Source organism: Mastacembelus armatus, chromosome 6 (assembly GCF_900324485.2).
Source record: "Mastacembelus armatus chromosome 6, fMasArm1.2, whole genome shotgun sequence".
In the NCBI taxonomy this organism is placed as follows: Eukaryota; Metazoa; Chordata; class Actinopteri; order Synbranchiformes; family Mastacembelidae; genus Mastacembelus; species Mastacembelus armatus.
In genome coordinates, this window is record NC_046638.1 from 24,959,430 (window position 1) to 24,984,706 (window position 25,277).

General features: G+C 42.4%; 2 protein-coding genes across 3 annotated transcripts; one reads left to right on the forward strand and one right to left on the reverse strand.

Moving 5' to 3' along the window:
- Nucleotides 1–1,162: 1,162 nt before the first annotated feature.
- LOC113132536 (zinc finger homeobox protein 3-like) lies at nt 1,163–17,977 on the reverse strand. The gene is made up of 11 exons (XM_026310712.2): nt 17,899–17,977; nt 13,902–15,585; nt 13,279–13,817; nt 12,881–13,094; nt 12,146–12,253; nt 11,876–12,012; nt 11,608–11,718; nt 9,880–10,042; nt 5,061–9,739; nt 4,293–4,958; nt 1,163–4,181 (listed from the first exon to the last, which is right to left on the reverse strand). The coding sequence occupies exons 2-11, from the start codon at nt 15,547–15,549 to the stop codon at nt 4,065–4,067; spliced, it is 8,382 nt and encodes a 2,793-aa protein (XP_026166497.1). The 5' UTR covers nt 15,550–15,585; nt 17,899–17,977; the 3' UTR covers nt 1,163–4,064.
- On the forward strand, nt 17,322–25,163 carry gtf3c6 (general transcription factor IIIC, polypeptide 6, alpha). 2 transcript variants are annotated; one of them, XM_026310717.2, is made up of 8 exons: nt 17,322–17,527; nt 21,261–21,303; nt 22,957–22,990; nt 23,223–23,303; nt 23,433–23,496; nt 23,859–23,903; nt 24,018–24,125; nt 24,312–25,163. In XM_026310717.2, exons 1-8 carry the CDS (start codon nt 17,419–17,421, stop codon nt 24,365–24,367), a joined length of 540 nt encoding a protein of 179 aa, XP_026166502.1. In that variant the 5' UTR covers nt 17,322–17,418; the 3' UTR covers nt 24,368–25,163. The 2 variants fall into 2 exon arrangements, with proteins under 2 accessions (XP_026166502.1, XP_026166503.1); XM_026310718.1 differs by lacking the exons at nt 17,322–17,527; nt 21,261–21,303 and adding an exon at nt 22,823–22,857.
- Nucleotides 25,164–25,277: the final 114 nt, after the last annotated feature.

Below are 25,277 nucleotides of genomic sequence, written 5' to 3' on the forward strand. Positions count from 1 at the left end.
CACACAAGTAGGCACACACTGACGAATAAATTCGCCAAAACAGGGTTACACAGGCACAGTCTGATTGAAATGTATCTGATAGTTCAGTGTCGCTTCGACTGCAGCCTTATCCAAAGAAGCAGAGCTGTGTCTAAATGTATGTATTTCAGCTCTGTCTCTTTAACTCAGGGCTCCACCACAGCAGCATGCTTTGGGATTCATGCATAAACATGAGCTGGCCTTTCAGCTCTCTCCTCACATAACCAATCTAAATCTAAATGAGCCCCCACTACAGATACACCAGGAGGCAATGACATTACACACCCCCCAAGCCCCAGCCCAACCCCCTACTCCCACTACCCCCAGCGATACATATACACCAGCAGGCAATAATTTCATGCCATCCCTCAAAGCCCTCCCTCCACCTTCTCTCCACACACTCTCGTACCCCTTTTTGCCGCAACCCCACCAGCTGCACAGTACTCGTTTGATTAAGAGGGGAGGTAGGGAGGAGAAATGGTGGGGGATCACTTTATCAGGATGACTTTCTTGGATGGTTATCATCAGCTATGAAGCTAAAGCCATATTCTGAGGTTACTTGCTATTGTTCTCAAGGGAACAAGGCGTGATGCAAGTTTGTTCTTGTGACCCTGGATGAACACATTCCTGGGCTTATTTAACTTTTTCCTCTCTGGCAAGTTGTCTCATCAACCACTGAAAAGAAAATGATAATAAAAACTGCTCTACCACCCAATGCTGTGATCTTGTTGCATACGAAAATCTGCATGTCCTAAATGTGCTGTAGTGTGCAATTTTCCTCTCCTCTCTCCCACAGTCGTAAAACACATTATCATCATCAGCAGCAGAAGGAGCAGCAGTGTAATTCATCCAAGGTCGTTAATATTCATCATATCATTTAGTCACAAAGGAAACTCATCTGGCTGAATGTCACAGAGGTAATTAATGAAGTGACCCTAGAGGTCATGGCTCCATTCACCAAACGCCTTCCACACACTGCTGTGTTACACACACCGTTGCACATCAAAAGCCTTCGAACCAGACGCACACCACCACCTAACATACAACTTGGAATATGAAACACATAACAGGCAGATACCCTCACATACCACAACGTTCACAAAATGGCATCTCTCAGTTATACTAAAGGGATGAGACCAGAGGATGCACCAAAGCAGACTTTATTTAGCTCAGTGGAGTATGGGGAGGGAAGAGAAACACACATCATTAGGGAAGGGAGAGTATAGACACACTAAACCACTGGAGCAGGACATAAGGACAGGTGCACATCACAGGTATCTTTTTGGTCATCACTATGGCAACAACATATCCAGAAAAAAATTAAAAGAATACTTTTACCTACAGTAAGGATAACAGAGTCCTTTCACCATAGAGGACCCCAATATATACATCTTACAGTCACTAAGATCAAGAGAATACAAGAGAAATGAAATTTAAAATAATCAGTATACAAAAACTGCCTATGTGGTATTTGGAATGCACATTTCTGTACAGAAGAAAGATCATTGGTATTGTCGTAAACATTGGTTAGTTTAAGAACAAAACATGACAGAGTTAGTCCACATCCTTTGGAAAATTGGCTGTGATCTCAGTCTGAGTTCAGCAAAGTTGGTTAAGCTGGGCAAATGGACCAACACATTGAAGCACAGAAAGACTGACAATACAATAGGAAAGTCTGGGGCTGAACTCCTTCAAATAGCTATGCAGTATCTTCATGTGTATTGGAAAATGAATGCCCTAAGCATGTTTCTCTAAAAGTGGAAGCTTGAAAAAATATTTCTGATACTATGAAAGCCATTTTTATCTTCTGAGTAAGGGTAGTTATTAGGATACAGAAAGAAAACTTAATGGAACTGAGCCCCACATATCCATTTGTTCTCAACAGAATAACAGAGGAGCAGTGTATCAACAGCATCACAGGTATCATTACAGTTTGTAGTCATTAAAGCCTAGTGGTAAAGCGATCAGAGCATGCATCTTTCTACAGTATTGTTAGAAACTACAGTACATTAGCAGCAAACTGGACATCCTTAAGGGCTGAAGTTCAACACTATGGTAAAAAAGAAAGAAAAATAAACTGCAACATTTCTCAAGAGAAGTAAAACTCTTTAACCGCTATATTACAGACTGCCATGGCTCTAGTTTGGGGTTTTGGTTACAGTCTCCAGTGTGCTTATGAGAGGCAGAACACAGTAGCTTAGATATAGGGACTCCTTCCTTTTTTTAAAAACAGCAATACATCAAGTAAACAGTAGCGCTTATTTTTGTAGGTCATATGGTTAAAGTATTATCACGTCTTTGGATTTTTGTCTTAAAGCATTAATTAATGTTTAGCTATTATTGTTATATTATCATTATTACAGTTAGAATAAGGACTGGTTGCAAATGAACAAAAAGGAAGAAGGGTAGAGAGGAAAAGAGGAAAGTGGTTAGGGAAGGAGAAAGAGGGAAAATAAATTAAGTGTACAAAAATAACATCAGTAACATCCAAAGTTTTTCTCAGCTTTGCGCAGTAGCTCCCAGTCTGTAAGTGGAAAAGGAAGCTGTCTCAAACATCCAATGAAGTCTTGAGTCAACCATACAAAAGCTAAATACTGTACATTTACCCCTCACACTATTAAACACTTTAGTCTCAATAAGGTTTGTAACAATCTATTACTCAGAGGTGAAAAGCTCAAATCTTTGAGATATGGAGATGTTTTTGTAGATATTTTTTAATACTTACTCCAAGGTTAAACCATACCTCATCTGTTTTAAAAACAGGAAGGTAGTATTAAGATCACATTTAAATCAGAGCCATGTTGAGCTGTTGACCTGAGCATAGAAAGCTTTACATTAATCACATAACATTGGTAAGCCATTGGTATATTCAAATAGAATGGAAAGGCAGTAAGTCACCTTGCCTGAACATATCAAAGCTGTCATAATCTTTTCATAATCATGACACTATATTGAAGCAAGACAGTTTATCTCAATCCATAAGATTTATATTAAGAAACTATTACTAAACACACACAATGTAAATTTGAGTTTGGTTAAAGTTTTCATATACAGTATAATGGTTGAGTGCTATAAAAAAATAGTTTCCCCCTTTCGGGACAAACTGGCATTTATGTTCTGTGCTATTTGGGCTGTCATCCACTAAAGGAACATAGAAGGTGTACGTGTACAACAGAAGACTCATCATTGGCTTGTGCAGGGTGAAGCTGCATTCTAGCACCTTATTAGTCTATTGGTACTCTGCTTACCTATGCTAGCTGCAGACCACACCCCTTTACCATACAGACGTCAGCTCTGCAGTTTGTTAGTGAGAACAGACATGTTGAAACTAAATCCACAGACATGTAAAATTTTGGTTATGAGCTTTGGAATCTGAGTCAGTCTTTACAAAAGCTCTATGGAAATACCTCCATCTACTTCAAAGATATTCTGTATTTTCCCTTCTTTCACTGTTAACTGCTTTGTTTTTGTTTGTTTTTTTTCTTTTCCCAAGTTTACCTTTTGGAACTTTCTATTTACACTAAAATCTCTTTGACAGTTTCTCTTCCAGCTTTGTGTGGACTGGCACTACATGCTACACAGCTAGTCATCTAGCACTGGTGGTGGGCCCACTGTGAGTCTGTCATGCAGACTGAGAGGTAGACTGCAGGTCTAGCTGGGCAGTGAGGTCACATACTTAGAGAATGCTCTTTGGCCTCTGTGGCATCTGGTTGGTTTTTGTTATGGTGGTGTTTGGTTGTATAAGGTATCTGACAGAATAGGAAGAGGGGCTCTTTTCAACAAGAAAGGACAGACCAGAGCAGGGAAGAGTTTTAGGAACAATATGAAAAGAGGAAAGCTGCAGTGAAAGGACATGGTTTGGGCTTTCTCCTATCTTCAGTTAAGAGATTTTCTCTTTGGGCCACTGTGGCTCTGCATCTTTGGGGTGTTCAGGTTACAGGTTTGGCAGCAAAGTGGACAGGGTATGTTTGAGTTTGACAGTAGGTGCAGGAGGGGTTTTGGGGAGAACACAGCAGAAGGATGCAAAGGGACCTTAGTCTGCCTCTCTAAGCTCTGTCTCTCTCCCCTGCCCCTGCGGACAGTTCGGCCTGCTCCCTCTCTGCAGAGTCAGAGCTCAGGCTTCTGGCCCGCTTCTCCTTGGCTCTGGCATTCTGGAACCACACCTGTAAAAATGTATGTATAATTATTAGATATTACCTTGATTTGATTGCTTAATAAATACCTGTAAAGTGCATGCAATCTCTATTTTATTATCCCTTTAACATTACAGTCACCTGAACCACACGGTGAGGCAGTCCCAACTCCTGGCCCAGTGCCTCACACTCATGTCGGTTTGGTGTACGATGCCTCCTGTAGAAGTCTCTGAGCTTGAGTACCTGGAAGTGGCTCATCTGTGTCCTTTGGCGCTGCTGCTGATGGTGTTGCTGCTGCTGAGTTTGTATCTCACCTGAATCTGAGCTTTGACCCCCAGATCCCTCAGGACTAGGAGACCCTTGGTCAACCATACCCGAATCCTCCTCACATGGGTACTCCTCATCAACTTCCTCATAGTCATCATCCTCGTCTGGGTTGTTCAGATCAGTGGTTGACGATAAAGAGGTCACAAGCGTCTTCACAGTTAATTCTTTGTTGCTGATAACACAGCTAGGATTTCGGACAGGGTTGGAAGAGATAGATGTGCTTGGTCTGTCTATGACAGATGACATAGACATCCCAATCTGCCCACTGCCTCCGTTATTCATGGATAAGTTGTAGCCTGCCCTTTCAGCCTCTGCCCAGTGGCGAGACCGCATGTGGGCATCCAAAGCACTCTTTACCTTGAACAAAGCCCTACAGAATGGGCAGCGGAGGTGGTTCAAACCCAAGCTGAAACTGGATCCTGGCCCCATGGACCGGAACTGTCCTTTTCTCTCTCTTGCTCGTGTATTCTGAAACCACACCTGCAAAGGAAAGACCAGTGTGTTTTAAAACTTGTAAGACACAACAATATGAAGTCATCAAACATTCATACATGTATTCGAACACAACAAACATACAGATACCTGAACCACACGTCTTGTGAGGCCCACATCTCGTGCAATGCTTTCCAGGACTCCTCTGGTGGGGTTAGAGTCCAAGCTGTACCGCTGATACAAAACTTCAAGCTGTTCTGGGGTGATGGTGGTTCTCTGACGCTTATCCCTTCTGTGCTCTTCTTCAACTTCTCTACCACCGCTTTGGCCTTCAAAACTGGTTTCAGATATGAGCTTTGTACTCTGCTTCATGGGTGTCAGGGAATTTTGAGGAAGGTTACTATTCGAGTGATCAGAGTGTGTGTTCTTAATTTGTATGCTATTCAAGTGTGAAATCATAGGATGTGTGGGATTAGGGTGTATCTGGGACATGGCGCCTGAAAGCATTTGGCTGGCCATCAAAGTGTGATTGGGGTGGAGCATCATGTAAGGCATGGTTCGTTCTGCAAAGCCAGAGTGGAGGAGTTGGACCTGGGACTGAGCTGCCAGGAGGTGTCTGGTTTGATGCTCCTGCCACAGCTGGAATGATGGCAAGGACACTGGACAGAGACTACACTGGAAGTGAGTCTGGGTTTGAAGCTGGAGCTGGTTTTGTGGCTGGGTTTCAGTGAATAGGGCAGATGTGGCATCAGGAAGCCGAGTATGGCTTGTTTCAGACTCTGGAGCAGAAGATGTGTTGAGTGACACATCAGCAAGTTTTTCATGAACTTCATCAGATGGAGGGCTGTACATATGCCCCTGTCCACATTTAATGGTGGATACTGTTCGTGATGAGGAAGAAGAGCCAGGCTGGGCTTTTTCTGAAGAATTTTCTGACTGTAGCTTGGGCTCGGGTTGTGGAGACGGCCCTGTTTTCATGGCCATGACAATTTCCTTATGCTGGATGTCTACATCTGAAATTCCATTTTGAGCAAGAGCTGGGATCTTGTTGAGGTGAGGAGAGGCTGGTTTATTTTCTTGTTTCCTAGTAACCGGTGTTAGTTCACCTTTGGTTGTTAGATGCTCATTTTCTGTGCAGTGAATGGCAGGATCATGGACAGGTGAGTCAGGCTGGGTGTAATACTCATATGTCAAATCCATGGAATTTTCATTCTGAAAGTCACCTTGATCTTCATCCCCACAGCCATTACCCTTATTATTATCATCATCATCATCATTCTTGTAGCAGTCATTTCTCCGTCTCTGAATGTTGTCAATCTCGTTCTTCCCTTCAAATCCATCATCTGTCCCCCTGTCTTGATTTTTGCGGGCTCTCTGCCTAGCATTTTGAAACCAAACAACAATGACTCTGTTAGGGAGGGACAGCAGAGCAGACAACCTGTCATATTCTTCCTCTCTGGGGTATGGAGTGGCCTCAAACACCCCCTGCAGGGTCTCCAGCTGTTGCTCAGTAAAGCGAGTTCTGGAAGAGCGCCTGCATCTTTGGGTCTCTACCCTTTGGGAATCTGTTGTCTGGGGCTGAGGGGAAGTGTTGGCTGGGAAGCCTGGGGACAGTGAACATGGAGAAAGTGTCAGAGGCTGGTTTTGTGCTAGTTCCTCTCTGGACTCTTCCAAGACTGTGGTTGGGGGATTATTAAAATTGTAAGGGGAATCTTTGTCTCTCTGGCGTTCTTTAAATAGGGTGTTGCGAAACCAGTGTTTGATGACTTTGTGAGGCAGACCAGATACAGCCGATATCTTGTTGAGCTCTTCATCACTGGGGAGGCTGTTGATGTCAAAGTGTTTCCTCAGGATAGTCAGTTGCTCCTCAGAGATTCGTGTTCTGGTTCTCTTACCCTGCTGTTCAAGTACTGTTGGACTGACTTGGGGCTGATGTCCAGTTTGGATGGTGCTGGATAGGGAGGGTTGAGCCAGTAACGCATGATTGAGCTGTGGTGGCTGACTTAGTAAAGCTGGACTAAGCTGCGGCTGTTGCCCTAGAAGTGCTGGGTTGAGTTGAGACTGGTAGAGTTTTGCCAGCTCGGGGTTCACGTTTGAATCTAACCATGGTTGGGGCTGGAGAGCCACAGACTGCATCATAACTGGAGGGAGGAGTGGTAGTTCCATAGGAAAAGGAATTGGGGGCAGTGGAAGCTTAGATAAAGGTAGTGGGGGTATAGGAAGCTGAGGCAGGGGCAGAGGGAGCATAGGTATTTTAGGTAAGGAAAGAGATACAGATTTAGCAGGGGATGTGGTTTGAGAATTAGCAGTAGCAGATGTGCCTTGGATGGCTGCTTCTTGTGAAAATTGAGTTTGCAAAAGAGATGGAGACGAAGGCGCTGGGGCACTTAATGTTAGGTCAGCAGCTGCAGCGCATGTTTTAACTGCAGGATCGGAAACTGAGGGTCCAGGTGAGGGTGCAAAGGTTTTAACGTGAGGCTTAATTGTTTCTGGTGCTGGTTCTGATGCTGATGAGAGGGCTGAGGCTGTCGCTTCAGGGCAAGTAGCTGAATTCTCTGCAGTTTTAGGCTGTGTAAGGGGGTACATCTGGTCATACTGCAGCCTGTATTTTCTGGAAAACCTCTCCAGTGCAGCAGTGGGAAACAGCATCCTATGAATGTACTCCTGGTGGCTTTTTAAAACCAAAGCATCTGAAAAAAACTTGCCACAATCTCTACACTTTTCTCCTCCTCCACAACATTTTCCCTCTTTGTTTCCAGACTCCTCATCTTTGTTCTGTGTTTTCTGTTGTGGAAACGTTACAATCACTCCATTACCTTCTTCACCCTTGCTATTCTTGTTACAGCCTTCTATCTTTCCATCCTGGAGGTCACCAAACTCATTTCTTTCCTCCTCTGAGCACACGTCCATCTTGTTGACATCAGAGCACACTTGTTTATCTGATATAATTTGGGTTGCTATCTGCTGCTGGTGTCTGTGTCTACTTTGTATATATTGCAGCGCCAACTCATAGCCATAACTCTCCAACAGTGCTCTAAGAGGTTCCCCATTTGCAGCAGCATAGGGCACTCTGGGAGGAGGACACTGCAATCCAAGAAGATTAAATGAGGAGGAATCTGTTTCATCCCTTTGACTAACACTATTAACAGCTGGAACTGGTATTTCTTCTTTTTCTTCCTCAACACTAGAATTGCTGTGCTCCATGTCTGACTGGTTGATGGAGGATCCACTGCAGACTGTGTCAACCTTGACTTCACTCTGCACATCATCCTTTCCTTGGCTAACATTTGAGTTTGCACTCTGAGTTTGTTTGTCATCTGTTTGAGGTTGAGACTCACTTTCAGCCTCTGCCGTAGCCTCTTTTGGGATGGTGTTGGCTGATACTAGCATACTGACTTCTGGAATCTTAACAGCTACATCTGAGTTAAGCTTCATGTCTCCTGACAAGTAAAAGGGCAGAAGAAGCTGCTGCTGCAGAGAGAGCAAGTTGTCTGGTGCCAGGGGGAAGTGCTGTTTAAGGAGATTCTCCGGCCCTAAGGGAAGATGTTGTATAATTTGGGATTGGAGCAGAGCTGTGTGTTGTTGTAACTGAGCTTGGGCCTGAGCCTGGACTAACTGCTGCTGTTGTAACAGCATTAGCTGGTTTCTAGATGCCAAAAGCTCAGCCACTCTCTTTTTAGCCTGCTGGCTGTCAGCTGATTTAGAGACGGCTGGCTGTGCCTCAGCAGATTTTACTACATCTGCTCTTTTGGCTGCAGGCAAGACCTTGGATGTTTCTTCTCTAGTGGCAGCAGCCTGACTAGCAGTAGTGGCAAGTGACACTGGAACAGCTACACTGGATGCTTGGATCTGTGGAGCTGGGTTCTGGGCAGCACGAGCTCTAGTCTGATGAAGAACAGAGCGAAGATGTATGTCCAATGTGGAGCTCTGGCTATAGCCCACTCCACACAGTCGGCAGCGGTATGGTCTAGGATCTGGGCCACGTGGAGTTTCAGGGGTGGCAACACCTGTGCCAGGGTCCTGCAGAGCTCTTCTGGCCCGGTGGAGATGGGACACAGAGTTATAATGGACCAGAAGAATAGTTTTCTGAGTAAAAGATTCAGAACATATGGTACATTTATACGGCCTGGATGGATCCAGATAGCGATCCATTGTCGGGTTAGAGCTCTTTTTTACAGGAGAGCTGGAACTATGGTCTGATATTATCTCCTCATGTGGCTCTTTCTCTGTCTCAGTAAAATCCTGCTCTCCTCCATTAACTTTATCAGCCATGTTCTTCTCTTTAATTTCAATGTATTTTTGTTCCTCTTTTACCTCCATACCAAGTGCTTCTTCCTCTGTTTCTTCATCCTCACCCTCTCCTGCTTCTTGACCCACTTGAGGTGATAAACTAAACTCCTGTTGAATTGAACTCTTATTAGGCTCCATGTATTGCGCAGTATGAGGCATTAAGAGTGTATTCTGCCCCTGCGTGTTGTCAAGCTGTGTGTGTGTGTTCTGCATGTGTCTCTGCAGGGCTTCCTGACTGCGGCATTGTCTGGAACAGAGGGGGCACTCTGTCGCCGCTCTCATGGCATGATACTGCCAGTGCAGCTGGAGCTTCTCTGGAGTGGGGAACGCCAGGCTGCACCTGCTGCAACGGAACCGGTAACCATGGCGATCAGAAAGGAGAGAGGAGTCGCTGGGTGGGGAGGATGGGGGGATCTGAGTCAGGGACTGAGGAGCCAGCCTGCCATTGGGGTGGGTGGTGTTGTCTTCTAGGGGTGGGGTAAGTAGAGCTGTGACATCTTTGGGTGCGGCAACATCTCCTTCGGTGTTCTCTAAAATGTCTGTGAAATGCATAGAAATAATGACTGTGAATTTAATTTTAATATTATTTTTAACAACAGCAGGCCAACATGAAAATCTCGTGAATAACTGCATATGACATGGTTTCAAAATATCTGAATTTCGTGACTTTTACACCAACCTTTGTTTTTCTGTGAATCATCTGAGGTAATGGAATCAGTAGTGTGGGAACAATTTGCATTGTTATTCTTGGAGGTTTTTTTTTTCTGAATATCATCTGTGCGCAACTCTGTCTGCAGTTCAGTCTCCAGCTGAGGCTGTGGTTGTTCCATGGATGGTGTGACCTGGAAGAAAAAAAATGTGATGGTCTGTCAGTTTTGGTCTTTTATGGATTTTTATTGCCAGTCACACTCGAGGTTGTTTTACCAATTCAGAATAAAGGACATATGGGATATTACCATATTTTGTTGTGTCCAGCATTATGAATAAAACATGTTTAATTGTACAGCATAACAGCAAGCACATATCAAGACGTATAAACATGGAGTGACTGCACTACCTGTCACAATATCATAAAACATTAAAGTGTGAATGTGGAAGTGTATTGTTACATATTGTGCCTGCCTCCACAGCGGTATGAGCAGCTAGGCACATCAATTTGATAATAAGTGTGTATGGCTGAGACACATGGGTCTGCTCTTCAGCTCCTACAGCGCCCTCCAACATGCCCCCAGGGTTTAATAAAACTTTACTGAGGTGAATAATGAATTTATTTAAAATCATTCTTCATATAGAAAACCTCCATCTCCACAGCTTCAAGCAGTGAGAGCAAATACTATATCTACTCACACAGCTAGCTACCCTAAGGAAAGGACAGACAGCTAAAGATGAGATTTACATGACAAGAGTTTTCACTATGTAACAGCTTCATAAGAGAGAAAGAGAAGAACACACACGCACGCACGCACGCACGTACACACACACACGCACGCGCGCGCGCACACACACACACACACACACACACACACTGCAGAGAAAACTGAAGGTCAGGCTTAATCTAGAGAGCATAATTGGAAAGCAAGGTACATAATGGCCATCATCACCTCAGTCTGAATTAATGAACCTCAATTACTATCAGAGAGAGAGAGGGAGGGCTAGGAGGAGAAGGAGGGAGGACGATCGTCAGGGGGAGGCTAAGGGTGTAGAATATGAAAAAGAGAGAGAGCAGGGAGAAGGAGGGAGGAAGTATGGGGCAATGAACAAAAAAAACTGCTTTGGGGAGATCGAGTGAGTAAGGGAGGGGTAACGTATAAGAAATTGAGAGAGAGCTTGGAGAAACAGAAAGGGAGGGGCAGGGACAGAGATCGCAGAATAGGAATGATAGGAGTAGTTTGAGGGGGGAGGGAGGGACAGCAAAGGGGAGAAAGGGTGAAAAGCAGCCAGTGAAGTGGAGGCAAAGAGCACAAGAGACAAAGGCCACTTAGCATACGGGCCAGGGAGATGGAGGATGGTGATGTGGATAGATGACCAGTCTTTGTTAGTTGGAGAGACACAGTAAAAAGCATGGGGGCCCCTTTTTAGCTTGACTGCACTTCTGGTAATAGAGGGCTACTTAAACATGCATTATAGAAAGACTGGCTTTTCCCTCACTCACTCAGTCAAACCCTCTGTCTTCCACTCTAAAAGTCGCATATACACATACACACAGAATGCATGGCTGCATCAAAGATGATAGCGGGGAGCTACTTAAACATGCATTAAAAAAGCGCTGCCTTTCTCTCTGGTGCCTTCTTAATGGAATTGTCTCCCTACATTTCACTCTACCCCATCCCCCATTGCTTCGCCTTCTCATTTTCTTTTCCTTCCGGATGAACGCAAATACAACAAATACACACTTGCATACACTTACTGTGCTGATGAGCTTGTCTACACAGTCTTGTGCCACACTGTGCACATGTGTGAGATGCTGTCGAAGGTGTGTGTATCGGAGTTTAACCTGGCACAAAGGGCACTGGACAGTCTAAGGAAATATAGGAGAGAGAATTAAACAAAGCTATTTTTTCATTAGAAGGTAGCAGTAGAAGGTCTTACTGTAATACAGAACAATATTTATTGTGTCCACTGTCATATTTTACATTCACAGATACTTAAATTATTAACAAGTGTTAACTGCTCACCTGCTGGTTCTCATTGTGCTGGTGTAGTCTGGGGCGTTTGGTTGAGGTGGAGTTTTCCATTTCTCCGCATCCAGAAGATGGACGCTTGACTGAGGACAATGACCCCCTCTTTTCCTCTTCCTCCTCCCTAGCTTCATCTTCAAATAAGAATTTACAGTAACATATAAATAGATTATTCTTACAATGCATATAAATATCATCATGCCATCATTTTAATTATCATATGTTGTAGAATGTGTTGACTTGTTTTGCATGTACAAGCAGCCATACCTGTCTCCTCAGAAATCTGTTTTGCCCCCAAATTACATGTGTCTTTGGTTGTTTCCAAAGGACTAGTTGTGGTCCCAGCGGAGGTTTCTGTATTCTCACTGAGCTCTCCTGGGGAGCAACAAGACAAATACTTACATTACACAAACAGTGCTTCATAGTATATGTTCTTATGAACTTTCAGGGTATATTATTTTCTGGATAGCATCCCTCAAAAAGACCAATGTCTTTGAACCACACTTCATTCTTCTTGCTTGCCTCTGTACACTATTGATCAGGTATTGATTCTCCATTAGATTCCCCTCAGAGGTGGAGTAGAAGTAATATGGACTTACAGCACATCAGTTCACCTCGATAAGTCTTAATCCACACTGAGACAAATCACCAGAAAGACTTAATGTACAACTAAAATGTCGAACTAGTCATTTTATATGTTGTACTGGCTTTTCATGCACTCAAGAGAAGAACAGTGTTTATCTTGCCCCAACCCCACTCCGCATATTTTTGTCCAAGGGATTTGTATTGGTTCATTGATTAGCAGGTGCTAGTTAGCTGCCGTCAGGAGTGATTGGGGATATAACAAGGATATGTGTCAACTAATCAATTTACTTGATCAATATCACAGCAACAGCCATTACTCATTTTCTCACTGCTTTCATCTTAATCCCGTCTGCTTTCTGATGTCAGTAAGAATATGCAACATGAAATCAAATACACCCACATGGTTCATATCCTCACCTGTAACACTATCAGGGCATTTCCTGATGGTAAAAATGGCTGCCAGCTCCTCCCCACTCAATGGCTGCAGCTGCAGTAGCCTCTCCCTCTGCTGATGCGTTGGGGTTTGACTGTGTTTCAGTACTTGTGTTTTCGAAGAGGAGGAGTGGTTGCATAGAAGACAGTGGAACAGCCACGACCCTCCATCAACCTCTCCGTCATACTGCTGCAAGAACTATAAGACATAAGGTAAATAGGAGAGGAAACAAGAAAATGATTCTAATTACATGGCTCACATTCGAGAAGCAGTTTTTAAATCTGTTATAAATATCCTAAATTGCTAGACTACTTTTAAAATAAATAATTTTTTCAAAAAGATCCTAACATAACAGGGATATTTTTTTTAAAACAACACTGACTCTGTAAACCCGAATGCTGGCTTCGTGATGTGAACTGAGGGAATGTCCTCGTAGCTTCTCCAAACTGCTGGTCATGTAGTCACACAGGTTGCACCGCAGCTGGACGGGGTTGCCCTTAGCAATAAGGGCAGCCCCCTCCTGACCCCTGTCTCCACCCTCCTGGAGGTGAGCAGCAAGTTGGTACCTGGTGCGGTGTCTGTCAGTCTGGCAGTGCAAGGAGAAATTTGCCCTCAGAGGGGTGGTGTAGCCGCACAGTCTGCAGTGGCAGCCACCAGCGACCAATGAGCACCACTCAGACTGAGGCAAGGAACGAGGGGCATTGAGATGCTGCTGCACAAACTCTAAGCTGTCGGATGAAAAGCATGAGCAGACAAGGCATTGGAACACGCCCAGGGAGAGGGTTCCAGTGGGGGACAGAGATGAGGCTGGAGGGGGAGAAGGAGAGGGTGAGGGAGAAGGAGTCAGTGTAGACCCAAGGGTGACTGGCTGTTCTGCGACTTGTTGACTGGTTAGCTGCATGTTCAGTGAGAGCTCAGAGCCTAAAACGGAGAGAAACCCTGTAAGAATTAAATTTTTTTTAATTTTATGTTGTATGACAGCAAGCAACGTCATGCATTACTCACCAGTGTTTTGTAGGTGTTTAAACTGTGGGGCAAGGTTCCTGCAGTGAGATAGATAGTAGCCCCTCTGGAGCCGTAGCATGTTGTGTGTGTGTTTCTCGCTGGTGGTGTGTATGCGGAGGTTGCGGGCAATGCTGGTCTCATAGTCACACACATCACATCGCCATCGCTTACCGTGAGAGTGAGAGTGTGCAGGTGGTGTGAGCTTGGCAGGCTGGTTTGGTGGCGTGGCAATAGAGAGCGGGAGCTTGTATGTCTGCTCCTCCACAGTGTGACCATTGGATGAGCTGCTGCTGCTGTTGTTAATGTGAGAAGTGTGACCATTCGGATGTCCCCCATTTTGAACGTTATTAAGATGTTTATCTGACTGCATGTGTATGCTGAGGTTGCCTTTCGATGAGGTAGCATAGTCGCACACCTCACAGCGGTAGGGCTTGTAGCCACACGCATAGGTTTCACCACGGGCCAAGCGAGGATGGGGTTTCCCCGAACTGCAGTATCCACACACACCGCGTGTTGTCCCTCCACACACACACTTTCCCCCAGAGGCACCACACACGCACTGGCCTCCTGTCTCCGGATGCTTCTCTTTCATGTGGACTTGCAGTGTATGCTGAGACTTATAGTGCCAGTTACACTTAGGGCATTTCAGGGTCTTGCAGGAATTGCGTGAGTGCATTATGGTCATGTGACTATTTAGTGAATTAGGAGAGAGGTCTTGGTTGAGGTTTTTAAGGACATCTTCTTTATGTTCTTCTTTGTCTCTCTCATCATCCACCTCTGTGTCTAGCTGGCTGTCATTTGGTTCTGGAGCTTTGGCACCATCTCCATTGGAAATGGAAGAATGAGGAACCCCTGCTGGCCCATCATCCTTAGCAGGTGTACTGGCAGGTTCTGCACTTGCCAGTGGAAAAGCCAGAGTAGACTGCTGGGATTTAAAGCTCTGAGGAAACCCAGAAATCCAGCCCTGATCTCCCTTAATGTCTTTTACCTCTGTCTTGCTCAGCAGGGCAGAAGAGAAGGATGGACTGGTGAAGTGCTTTGGAGAAGTGGAAGGAGTGGGGGAGGGCTTTGGAGAGGTGTCAATTTTGCTGTGGAGTGTGCCACTGCCCTTTGCAGTGCTGGAAGAAGAGCTGTGCTGGCTCTGTTGAGGTAATAAAGAACATTTGGATTTGGTTTGACTTTGGTTTGAGATGGCCTCCTCCTCTTCCTTCTCCTCCTCTCCGCCTCTGCTGCTAAGGGCTGCTGAGAGCCCCTCTGTAACTGACGCCACTCCCACACCTACATGTATTTCCCCAATTTCCTTCCTTTGCCCTGACGAATATCCCTCCCGGATAAAGTCTTCCTTCGCCCCCTGTTTTTGACACACTCCATTCTCCTGTGAATGTTGGCCTCTTTCTTTCTGCTCACCTCCCTGGGTCTCTTCTCCAGCTTGGGACCCCTCTGCACCCTCCTCCTCCTGCTGCTGCTGCTGCTGAGGCAGGGTCACTGGCTCTTTGGCAGGGGCCATGGCTGAGGTATAAGAGGATGACCCCTGCTCAGGAATGACCACCGGGGTCAGGAGAGGAAGAGATAAAGCCTGTGGACTGAGGTCAACATCTCTCTCCTCTCCTCCCCCTCCATCCCCTCCTCCTCCCTCACCGCTATCCATACCAGAGGCTACAGCTGCCACGCATTACTACCCCACCTGTGTGTTACAGACAGAAAGAGGAGAGAGCAGGACAGACAGAGACGAAAAGCAAAGAGAAAAAAGGGGAAATGAAATACATGGGTCATGTAAATAATACTGCATAACAATGGAAGCCATTGATTATAGTCCCTGGATAGCATCTGTTCAATACTGACTTCACAGCGCACAATGCAGAAGCTGGTTACTCAGGGGTTAGTGTTAGCCTTTAATGGGAAAATCAATAGCATGAGCGCTAAACTAGGTAGAGGAATGCGGGTAAAGGCTATGCAGGAGGTCTATAATATTCCTCAGGGGATAGGATTAAATAAAGAACTGAATGCTTCTGAGCTAAAGGGCTTCAACTAAATTACCACACTTAGATAAAAATGGTTAAAAGGACCATTCTTGAATCAGTGTATCAGCCTCTACATCTTTTGCAGCACATTAGTACAAAGATATTATGTGAGGCAATGGGATGTCAGTTTAGCACAAGGAAGTTTGGCATTTTTATAACACAGGAGTACACATTCATATAGTATCATTTAGTTAAAAAATACAATACATATTTGTGTGAAACTTGGATTAGATTTCAGGCAGGTGTGGATTAATTGGTCATTTTTAAAGCAAGTCCTTGATGTTGCATGGCAGTGTATTATATTTTGACCTCTCCTCATTATGTATATGTATAATAATGTGTCCATCCTCTGAGAGTTTATAAACACACACAAACACATCAACACTACAAAGAAGAATGTACATTAAAATACTGTAATAACCTGAAAGTTTATACACAATTAATTTATAGCCAGAAGTAACTGAATGATTAATATACAATGCTTTTAAAACAAAGTTTGAAAAACTGCAAGTTTTGTACTGCATTTCATTGACTCTTGAAATGGTTTGGATTTAATTGAAACTAGTAAAGGAACACAACATAAACAAGTGAACCTACATTCAAGTTAATTATAAAAGTTCCAAAAATTGAGCTAGAAGATTTACAAAGATTCAGATCCCCCTACATCCATATAAAAAAGAAATCAGCATCTCTTTTGCTTCTTTTTCTGACAGATGGATGCCAGATGAAAAGGATATAGCTCTCCTACTCTGTATGTCTCACAATCTCATTACTGACCGTTTTTAATCAAGGAGAGACCTTAAGGTACCCTTTCGCTTTCACCCTCAACCAAGTAACCCCTCCTCCTTTTCCTTTGACACCCTCTCTCCTGTAGCCCCCCCCCCAGTTTAAAAATATATGGTTCATATCTGCACTCTGATAGTGCTTTAATGTACTGTGTTTATGTCACAGGCCACAGACCCTTGGCCACTGCAGCTGTTCCCTGTCCTGTCGGAGAGCGCTGAGGGGCCAAGCCTGCCTGCCAGCAGCTGAGAAGAGTCTCTAATCTGATAAAGATTTTCATTTACACTGCAATCAATAACCTGGGTCTATCGACAATGTAACTATTTATACAAGCATTCCTGGCTCTCTATCGATCACAAATGCGGGAAACCATCATTTAACAACTTGTTTTGTGTGTACATCCTGTTGTGCACTGCAAACTGATTCTGATAATGTCAATTAAGCACACACACAGAGCACCTGGAATTTAACTTGCATAATAAAACTATATGAATGTATTTATGGCCAAGGCAGCTTTGCAATTAGTTGTGCATTTGACCGATTTTGCAGTATGCAATCAGATCCAGATATCCAACAAAAAAGTGTATTTCCGGAATGCCTTTCGCTAGTGTGTGTGCCCGTGTGTGCGTTTGTGTTAAGAAGGGAGAGACATGGGTGTGAAGGGGAGAGAGAACGAGACAGAGAGAAGAGTTGTGTAGCGGTACTTCAGGAAAATGCATTTTGTTTGTCATTGTACGAGCTGGACAAAATACAGTTGGCTATGGACAAATGCTGTTTTTAAGCGGACCCAGTCGACTGCATTCAACCTACTCCAAACTCAAGGTAATATCCCTAAACTGTATTTCGCATTATTATGGGACCATACTAGCGCGACTATTTACGAATACCGGACGGGCAGCGACTTGAATTCACTCCTGGTCTCTGTGTTGTCAAGCCACTGACCAACATTCAGCCTTCAGACTACTTCATCCTTTGTTTACAGTGGACCGCACCGTACCACACTCCGATTCAGCGAAATCAAGAGTGATCGCGTTCAGTATCCAGTAACAGGTGACTCGATGGACAAAACAGATCGACAAAAGCTTGATTTGTACGAATTACAGGCTACACTGACCAAACACCCCCTCCTTCCCACCGCCGGATTGCTTCCTCCCAGCTCCCTTTTAATATCGTAAACAATCGTGAACACTTACATTTCTGCAGCGGCTCTAGTAGAAAGCTCCGTACGCTGAATGTATAGTAGTCCAGAAAACAATCGTATAGAGAGGCCACTCATTCCTTATGAATGATCCTCAGCGTTTTTACGGAGCAAGGAGGGGAAAAACGGGGAGAGGGAGAGGGAGCAGCAGAGTCCAAGTTGTTCCCAAACAACAGTGTAATTAAAGCTACATATAGGCTGTAGTAAACAGAAGATGGGGGACGGAGGGGTTTGTGCGAGCTCCAGAGGTAGAATGAGTTCTGATCACTGTGGGGGGAAAAACACTTGGCTCTTTATTCCTGCTAATTAGTTTCCTTCAAAAAATGGCTGAGATTACGCCCAGTGCGCATGTGCGTAATTGCGCAGACACCGCTAATTAGCCCGTTTGGATCAATAGGATTCCGCGAGAGAGAGAAAGACCGGGAGGAAGGAGGGAGGGGGAGAGGCTACCGGGGACGCATAGGGAGGACAAGAAAGAGAGGAAAATATTTAAAAGTCCGAGAAATTATAGCCCAAGCGTTGAATTTTATTTACAGATAAGTAATGTGATGAAAATTACAATAACGCAATTTTAGTTGAATATTGGGCCAAACCTCCGCTCATCTAAAATATAGAGAGGCAGCCAAAAATCTCTACTTATACCAAAATACACAATAAAATAGGGCAGTAATGTCAAAATAACATCAATGTTGACACAATGTTTAATTCTAATAGATTTTTTAAGGAAATGTGATGGCAGAAAAATGTGATTCACTCCAGAGGACTACAAGCACTTCACCAGGCCCTGGAGGATTATTTTAAGAATATGATATTGATATTTTCGATATTACACGAGGTTAAAACACACGAGGTAGACGCTCAAATGTATATCTGCTTTAAAATTAAAATGCACAGTGTTTCATTAGATTTATCTGAGATAGTTCACCTGCTTTAAAAGTTGTAGTTTGTAGTTGTAGTTTTTGTCTGACATGTCCGGTAGAGATAGCTAAAATGAATCCTTGAAACAAAAAGGGAAAAAGTCTCGTTTAAACTGAAATAAATGAGATATTCCACCATTGTTTTGACCTGAGCAGGTAAAGACTTGAGGCCCGCCTGTCGGGCATTAGTTTGCTGGTTATTATTTTATTGTTCAGTTTAAGAATATTTTACACTGACGTGTCTATTTCTATGTTTTTTCCTCACAGAGGACCTTCAGTTTTTTCTGCTCCAGCCACCCCATTCTCGCCACTCGGCTCTATTGTTATGATAATACTATTGTGAATTTCACGCTGGATGTGCAATCTGTCGATCGTCCATATTTTAGAAGGTGAAGCTGCATTTAGGTCCTATTTGTAAGATCAAACACTATGTTTTAACACAGAGGCTTTGATTGTCAGTGATGACTTTCTCCTTAATTAGAGAAGTATAATTTTAGAAAACATATGAAAGACTGTAGGGCTGCAGCAAGAAGTCATAATCTAAAAAATATAATATTATAGTATTACCACAGGACGTAGAGACAAAAGCTACAGAATTAACTGGAGTAAGCTCACTGCTGCGTGAAACAACCACATTGTAAGGCCATATCGAAATAATACATAAGTATTAATGATATTTCGTTATGTTGGTTTTGAGTCCATTGACATTGTGATTATGGGTTGTCCTGTTTATTATTATTATTATTATTATTATTATTATTATTATTATTTCAAAACGTTTAATGTAGGCTATGTTTTTTTAAAAACGAAGTATCGACCGGTTCATTAAGTGTCCAATGGCATGGCCTACATTTGAGGCACCTCCAATAATTATTTTAGGATTTGAAAACGTTTAAAGTGATCGTCTGTCTGGCACATGCCACCAAGACAGAGTGCAGGTTATCAAAATATAAATCAAGAACCGTGCTGTTGTTTTTATGCCTGGAACAGTGACAATTGATGTCACTGACTACTGTATGTGTGTGTGTGTGTGTGTGTGTGCGTGTGTGTGTGTGTCCTTGTGTTTGTAGGTTTAAATAAAAATAAATAAAATAACCATAACCCTTACCTCTACATATGTTTTTCTAACATTTAAATTGTAAATGTAAAATTATAACCTGTAAACTAATGTGATAAAAAGGAAGATTTGGCTTTGTTTTAAATGAGTCACAAACAGTAAATAATCTTAGAAGTTTCTACTACAGTGTTGTGATACAACAATGTTTTCGAGTGCTTTGCTGGTTATTGATGTAAATTTATATTTGTGTTTGAATTTGTAATATTGACTCCATTTATAGAAATGAAAATGCAGGTGAACACCCACACACAACACCTTCATTTCTGGGTCATGTATGTTTGTGGTTCATACTAATACATTCATATATGCACATAAATGCACAGTCCTCTTACATTTTTACAGAGCAGAGTAATTTTCTTGATTGATTGAATGTGCTCTTTGAGAAAGCTCAGCAGATATGAGAGAAGACGCTCTCCCTGACTGGCACTGTGAGTTAATTTCCGCAGTGATAAATATAGAATTGCAATATTTTACCAATATTAAAGTTCCCATGTGAATACAAATTTACATTTACAATTCACACATATGCTCTCTTGCATACACAGTCAAACATTCATTGGATGTACTGTAAAATGCACTATGCTTTCTGTGCCCTCAGGTGGTGCCAGGGGTTGTTGTTTTCGCTGTAATATATAGTTAGGCCTTCCACAAATTTACCCTGTCATTGCTAATGGGGCAATTAACCACTGTGATACCCCCCAGGCAGAAGGAGAGCCAAAAGCTCCCTGACTCCAAACTTGTTTTTATGACATTTATATGACAAAAGATGGGGGAAGCTGGGGACCCATCTGACACCTTGGAGGGTCTTTAATGTCACTCCCTCCCCTGCCCCTGGGGCATGCCAGTGAGAAGGAAGTGTAATACATTACATGAGAGGCTCAGGCCTCGTCCAGGAGGATGAAAACTTTGTATTACAGCCAAAGATTCAATAAGGCAACTCTGATTTACAGACTATATCCACTTCTGTACAAACATAAACAGGCCATAAACATAGTTCCAGCTAACCTGCTCCAATCTGACCTCTCCCTTCGTTAAAAGCCTTTGTGGTCTCGGTATGTCCCTCTATCTTTGTCTTAGCTCACATTCCCCCTGTCCTTCTTCCATCCCCAAGGAGGCAATAACCTCCCTAGCAAGTACTTCCCCTTGAGCCGTTGTCATAGTAACTTGTGGGCTGGTCGACATGACAACCCCTCCATGGTCCAGAGATAGATGATAGGCCAGAAATGGGGAGGGCGAAGGCACATGGGGGATTTGCACCCCCTTTAATTTGGTTTGTCTGATTCTGATTCATAATGTTTCCCTCCCACCCCCATCTCTCTCCAGGAGTGAGCTGCAGTCAACATCAACCTGTTCTACATTTATACAGGTATTTACACCCTGAAAACACAGTCCACTTCTGAGCAACGCCAGTTACCTGCATAGTTATACCTGCTTTGCTATGTGGCACATGGACAGGCACTGCCAAGAGAGAATTCACGCTATATCTTAACCTTGTGTCATAGTGGAATTTAAAATATTTTTAATACTAGAAGTACAAAATATTGTGGTATTTTCCTATCCCATATTTCTGCAACAAACCAGAAAAAGAGTGCCTTTTTTTAGGTACCAAATACAGAGTCTGCTATTTACTGTTACTAGGTCCATTAGGATGAAATGCCGGTATTTAAAAGGCCAAAAGCATAAAGATATCTGTTTTCCCAAGATTGCATTTCCTAAATCTAAGGACAGTTCAGGTAAGTGGAAGAATGTATTGATTTTGTCATACCACAAGTTAAACAAGATCAGTATTACTGCATTTCACTCCATTAGTCTTTTAAACTTGATAGTGTGAAGATGATTCATGGTCACTTCAAATTTCCACTTCTTAAACAGATACGTGCAAAGATGTGAAGGATGACATGTATGTTTAAAAGACACCACAGATAGTTCATATTAGATGAAATGTGGAGTAGATTTGTACAAATACATTTCAGTTATATATTACATCTTCCATTTAGGACAACAAATTTTTCCAAATGGGCCAGTAGAATGGTCCCTCAAGTGAAGGAAGAACCATCAGCAGGATGAGCAGGACAATATCATAACATAAATATAATATAATATTAATATCATAACAAAACATATTAGCATATATTCATGATTACCATTCATTTCAATTTTTATTTTTCAAAAATTAATGCTTAAATAATAGCATTGAGCTTGTATAATGACAGCCTTCGATGGTATTTTTTGACGCGTGTCCATCAGAAAGAGGCCTGTTCTGGCATTTGTCTACACCTTCATGCCACAATATCTCTAACAGACCTCGAGTTTCAGTTGTGCATAACTGCTGCAGTCACAGCAAAGTAAAACCTGAAAACTCCATCAGCTCCCTTAGGTGCTCCTGCCTATGTTCATATGTAGTAGATACATGGTTTGGCTTTGTGTTTAATATTTTATTCCTTTTTTTACACTATGATCACAGTTGAATCAGGTTTATCAAGTGGCCTCCTGTTTGTTCCACTCCTTCGTTTTTGTTTTGTTTTAGATATCATTCCTATCATTGTCCCTGCTTTTGACAGATGAACTTCCCTTTGGTGATCAATAAACAATATCATCTCATTGCATCTCATCTAGACACATAGACCGACAGACAGCCGGACAGACAGCCGGACAGACAGACCGACAGACAGACAGATAGATAGACAGATAGATAGATAGATAGATAGATAGATAGATAGATAGATAGATAGATAGATAGATAGATAGAAGGGGATGTTTCATTGTTATTCATTTTATTTCCAGTACACATAAAATAGCTCAGCTTTATAACATCTTTAATACTGAGCAACAGCGCCCCTCCATGGTCTGACCTTGTAACTGAAAGCAGCCGAGAGCAGAGCAATAAATAAATAACCATGATGGCCTCTTCCCGGCCACCGTACGTTCGCGGAAGTTTTATGATCATATTAAGGCAGCTTTTTCCAGGATAAATGAATAGATATTAACTTTTAATCGATATTGTTTATTGTGTACTCAGGGACTTGAACATGGAAGATGAATGGGAAGAGGAGGTATGAAACACCAAACGCATTCATGCATAGTTGGTAGACGTGTCATCACGTTGTATAATCATGTACATCATGTAGCTAATAGATTAGCCGACTAAGTGACGACTAGGTTAATTTCAGCATTTGGTGATTAATTGACTTGTGCCACTCAGACGGGAGTTTGAGGGGCATCCAAATATTGTTGTGTTTATTTAACGTTACAGTGATTTCACTGAGTTAATTCATTATTATTTAGGAGCAACTGGTTCTGGTGGAGCTGTCTGGTATAATCAACAACGACTTTCTGTCCAAGTGTCGGGGAACATGCAAGATACTGGTGAGTCCGAGGTGGTGTTGTGTTTGTGGTAGAAAAGGAAGAATAAAGTTATTGTGTGTCTACACATACACATCCCTGTAAGCCTGCCACTGCAGCTTTACTGACTGAGTTTTTCCATTTGGGTTCAAGGATATTGACAGCGACAAGCCCATGATGCAGGTTGGACAGTACGTGTTTGCAGGAGAATATGAAGGTAAGAATAAAAAATTGACAGAAACGAATTCAGAGCAATTCTTCCCTGATATATGCTTTCACCTCATTTCCCTCCTCTACAAACCATTGTGACACACAACTGCATGCCACCTACAAAGTGTGTTTTCTAGCATGTAATGTTGCCAGTGTTTGTTGTGGTTTCAGGATCTTCACCACAGTTCGATGGTTTCAAAATAGTTTTGCAATAGAGGGTAGACAAATAGAAGTATTATTTCCAAATAGAAAGTTCATGTAGAAATATTATTACTAATACTGAAAGAGTTTTCATAAACTCCATGGACAGTTTTGATATTTAAAAGGTGTTATACAAAGGTTTTACCTGTTGTCCTTCCATCTTATTAGATGCTTTAGGAACGTGTGTGCTGTTTGAAGAGGGACCAAAGAAAGGTAAGGCTCTGCTCTATAGATTGTTTTTTTTTTTTTAGTGTTTAACACTGTGTTTAAGTTATACCTTTGTTGTTTCTTTTTAATTCTTATGCTTCCTTTGCCATATATCTGCAGGGAAAGCAGAGAGTGGTCCAGAGCTGAAGTACGTGTGCCACACAGTCAAGAAACTAATGATGCAACGAATCTTCCTCACCGAGAAGAAAGAGAGTGAAACGGGCACAGGTCAGCCGAACATCTAAAATAACCATGGTGCCATATCTGTTGTGTTCATGTATTTCTAGTACATCATGTTATATACCCTTATACATTTCAGTAATTTTAAAAGTGACTCAACCCACCCTGTCCTTTTTAACCATAGCATCACGAAGAATCAATATTGCACAGTAACAACTTGTGTTGTCTCAACAGGAAGTCGAGAAGAAAATGCCAATCAACAGGCAGAGACAGAACGAACAGATGGATAAGACTCAGCAGTGGGCTGAGATATGAAATCTCTGCTATATTTGCTATATTGACTTCCATATATTAATGTGGAGACAATAGCATTTGTGAGGCTGTCTCTCAAACAGACTCTTCAAAGTTGTTTGAGTTTATAGTTTGGCCTTAATAAAGAGAAGTGTCAGTATTCTCTCTACAGTAACATATAATGCTTATTCTGAGCCTCAAAATCAACAAATTTAATATTTGATACACAGTATAAACATGGCTAACTGACACCTAGACTGGCTTTTACAATCCAACATGTAAGTCATTTCTTTCTGATCTACATAGCAGTTCCCGAAAAGTGGTGGGAGGCTTCAGATTAGCAGATAGAAGTCCTGTCTGTGTGACATCAATTTATGTTTCTCCTGGTAATATGAATATTTAACAGCAGAGGAAAGACAAATAAAACTGCAGGTATTTATTGCGAAGACAGTCAACAGACGGTTAATTCAGAAATATTCTAATAACGGGCATTTTTCAAGAAAAAATTATAATTTTAATGATGTCATCTTGAGTAGTAGGAAATTATAGTATGCTTTTTTTTTTTTTTTACTGTTTTGGATGTAAAGACCAACTAATCATGAGAATAGTTAGTTTTAGTTGCCATGCTAGAGAGAAATCTGCATGCACTGCAAGTGAATATTTACTCATTTATAAATTGAAACACTTAATACAATAGAAATAAACTATTTCTATTTGCAATATATTTCTACTGCCAGCACTACCATGGATACTAATTTACAGTGTTAATGCCAAAATAAATAAATGTTTATTGGGCTAACTGACATTATTCATTTTAATATTATAACTGTTGTTAAATGTTTTCTTTAGGTTTTGTGAAGTGTGTTTTTTATGTGGGGCCGCTACCGCCCCCGTGTCTTGTGTCAGTTT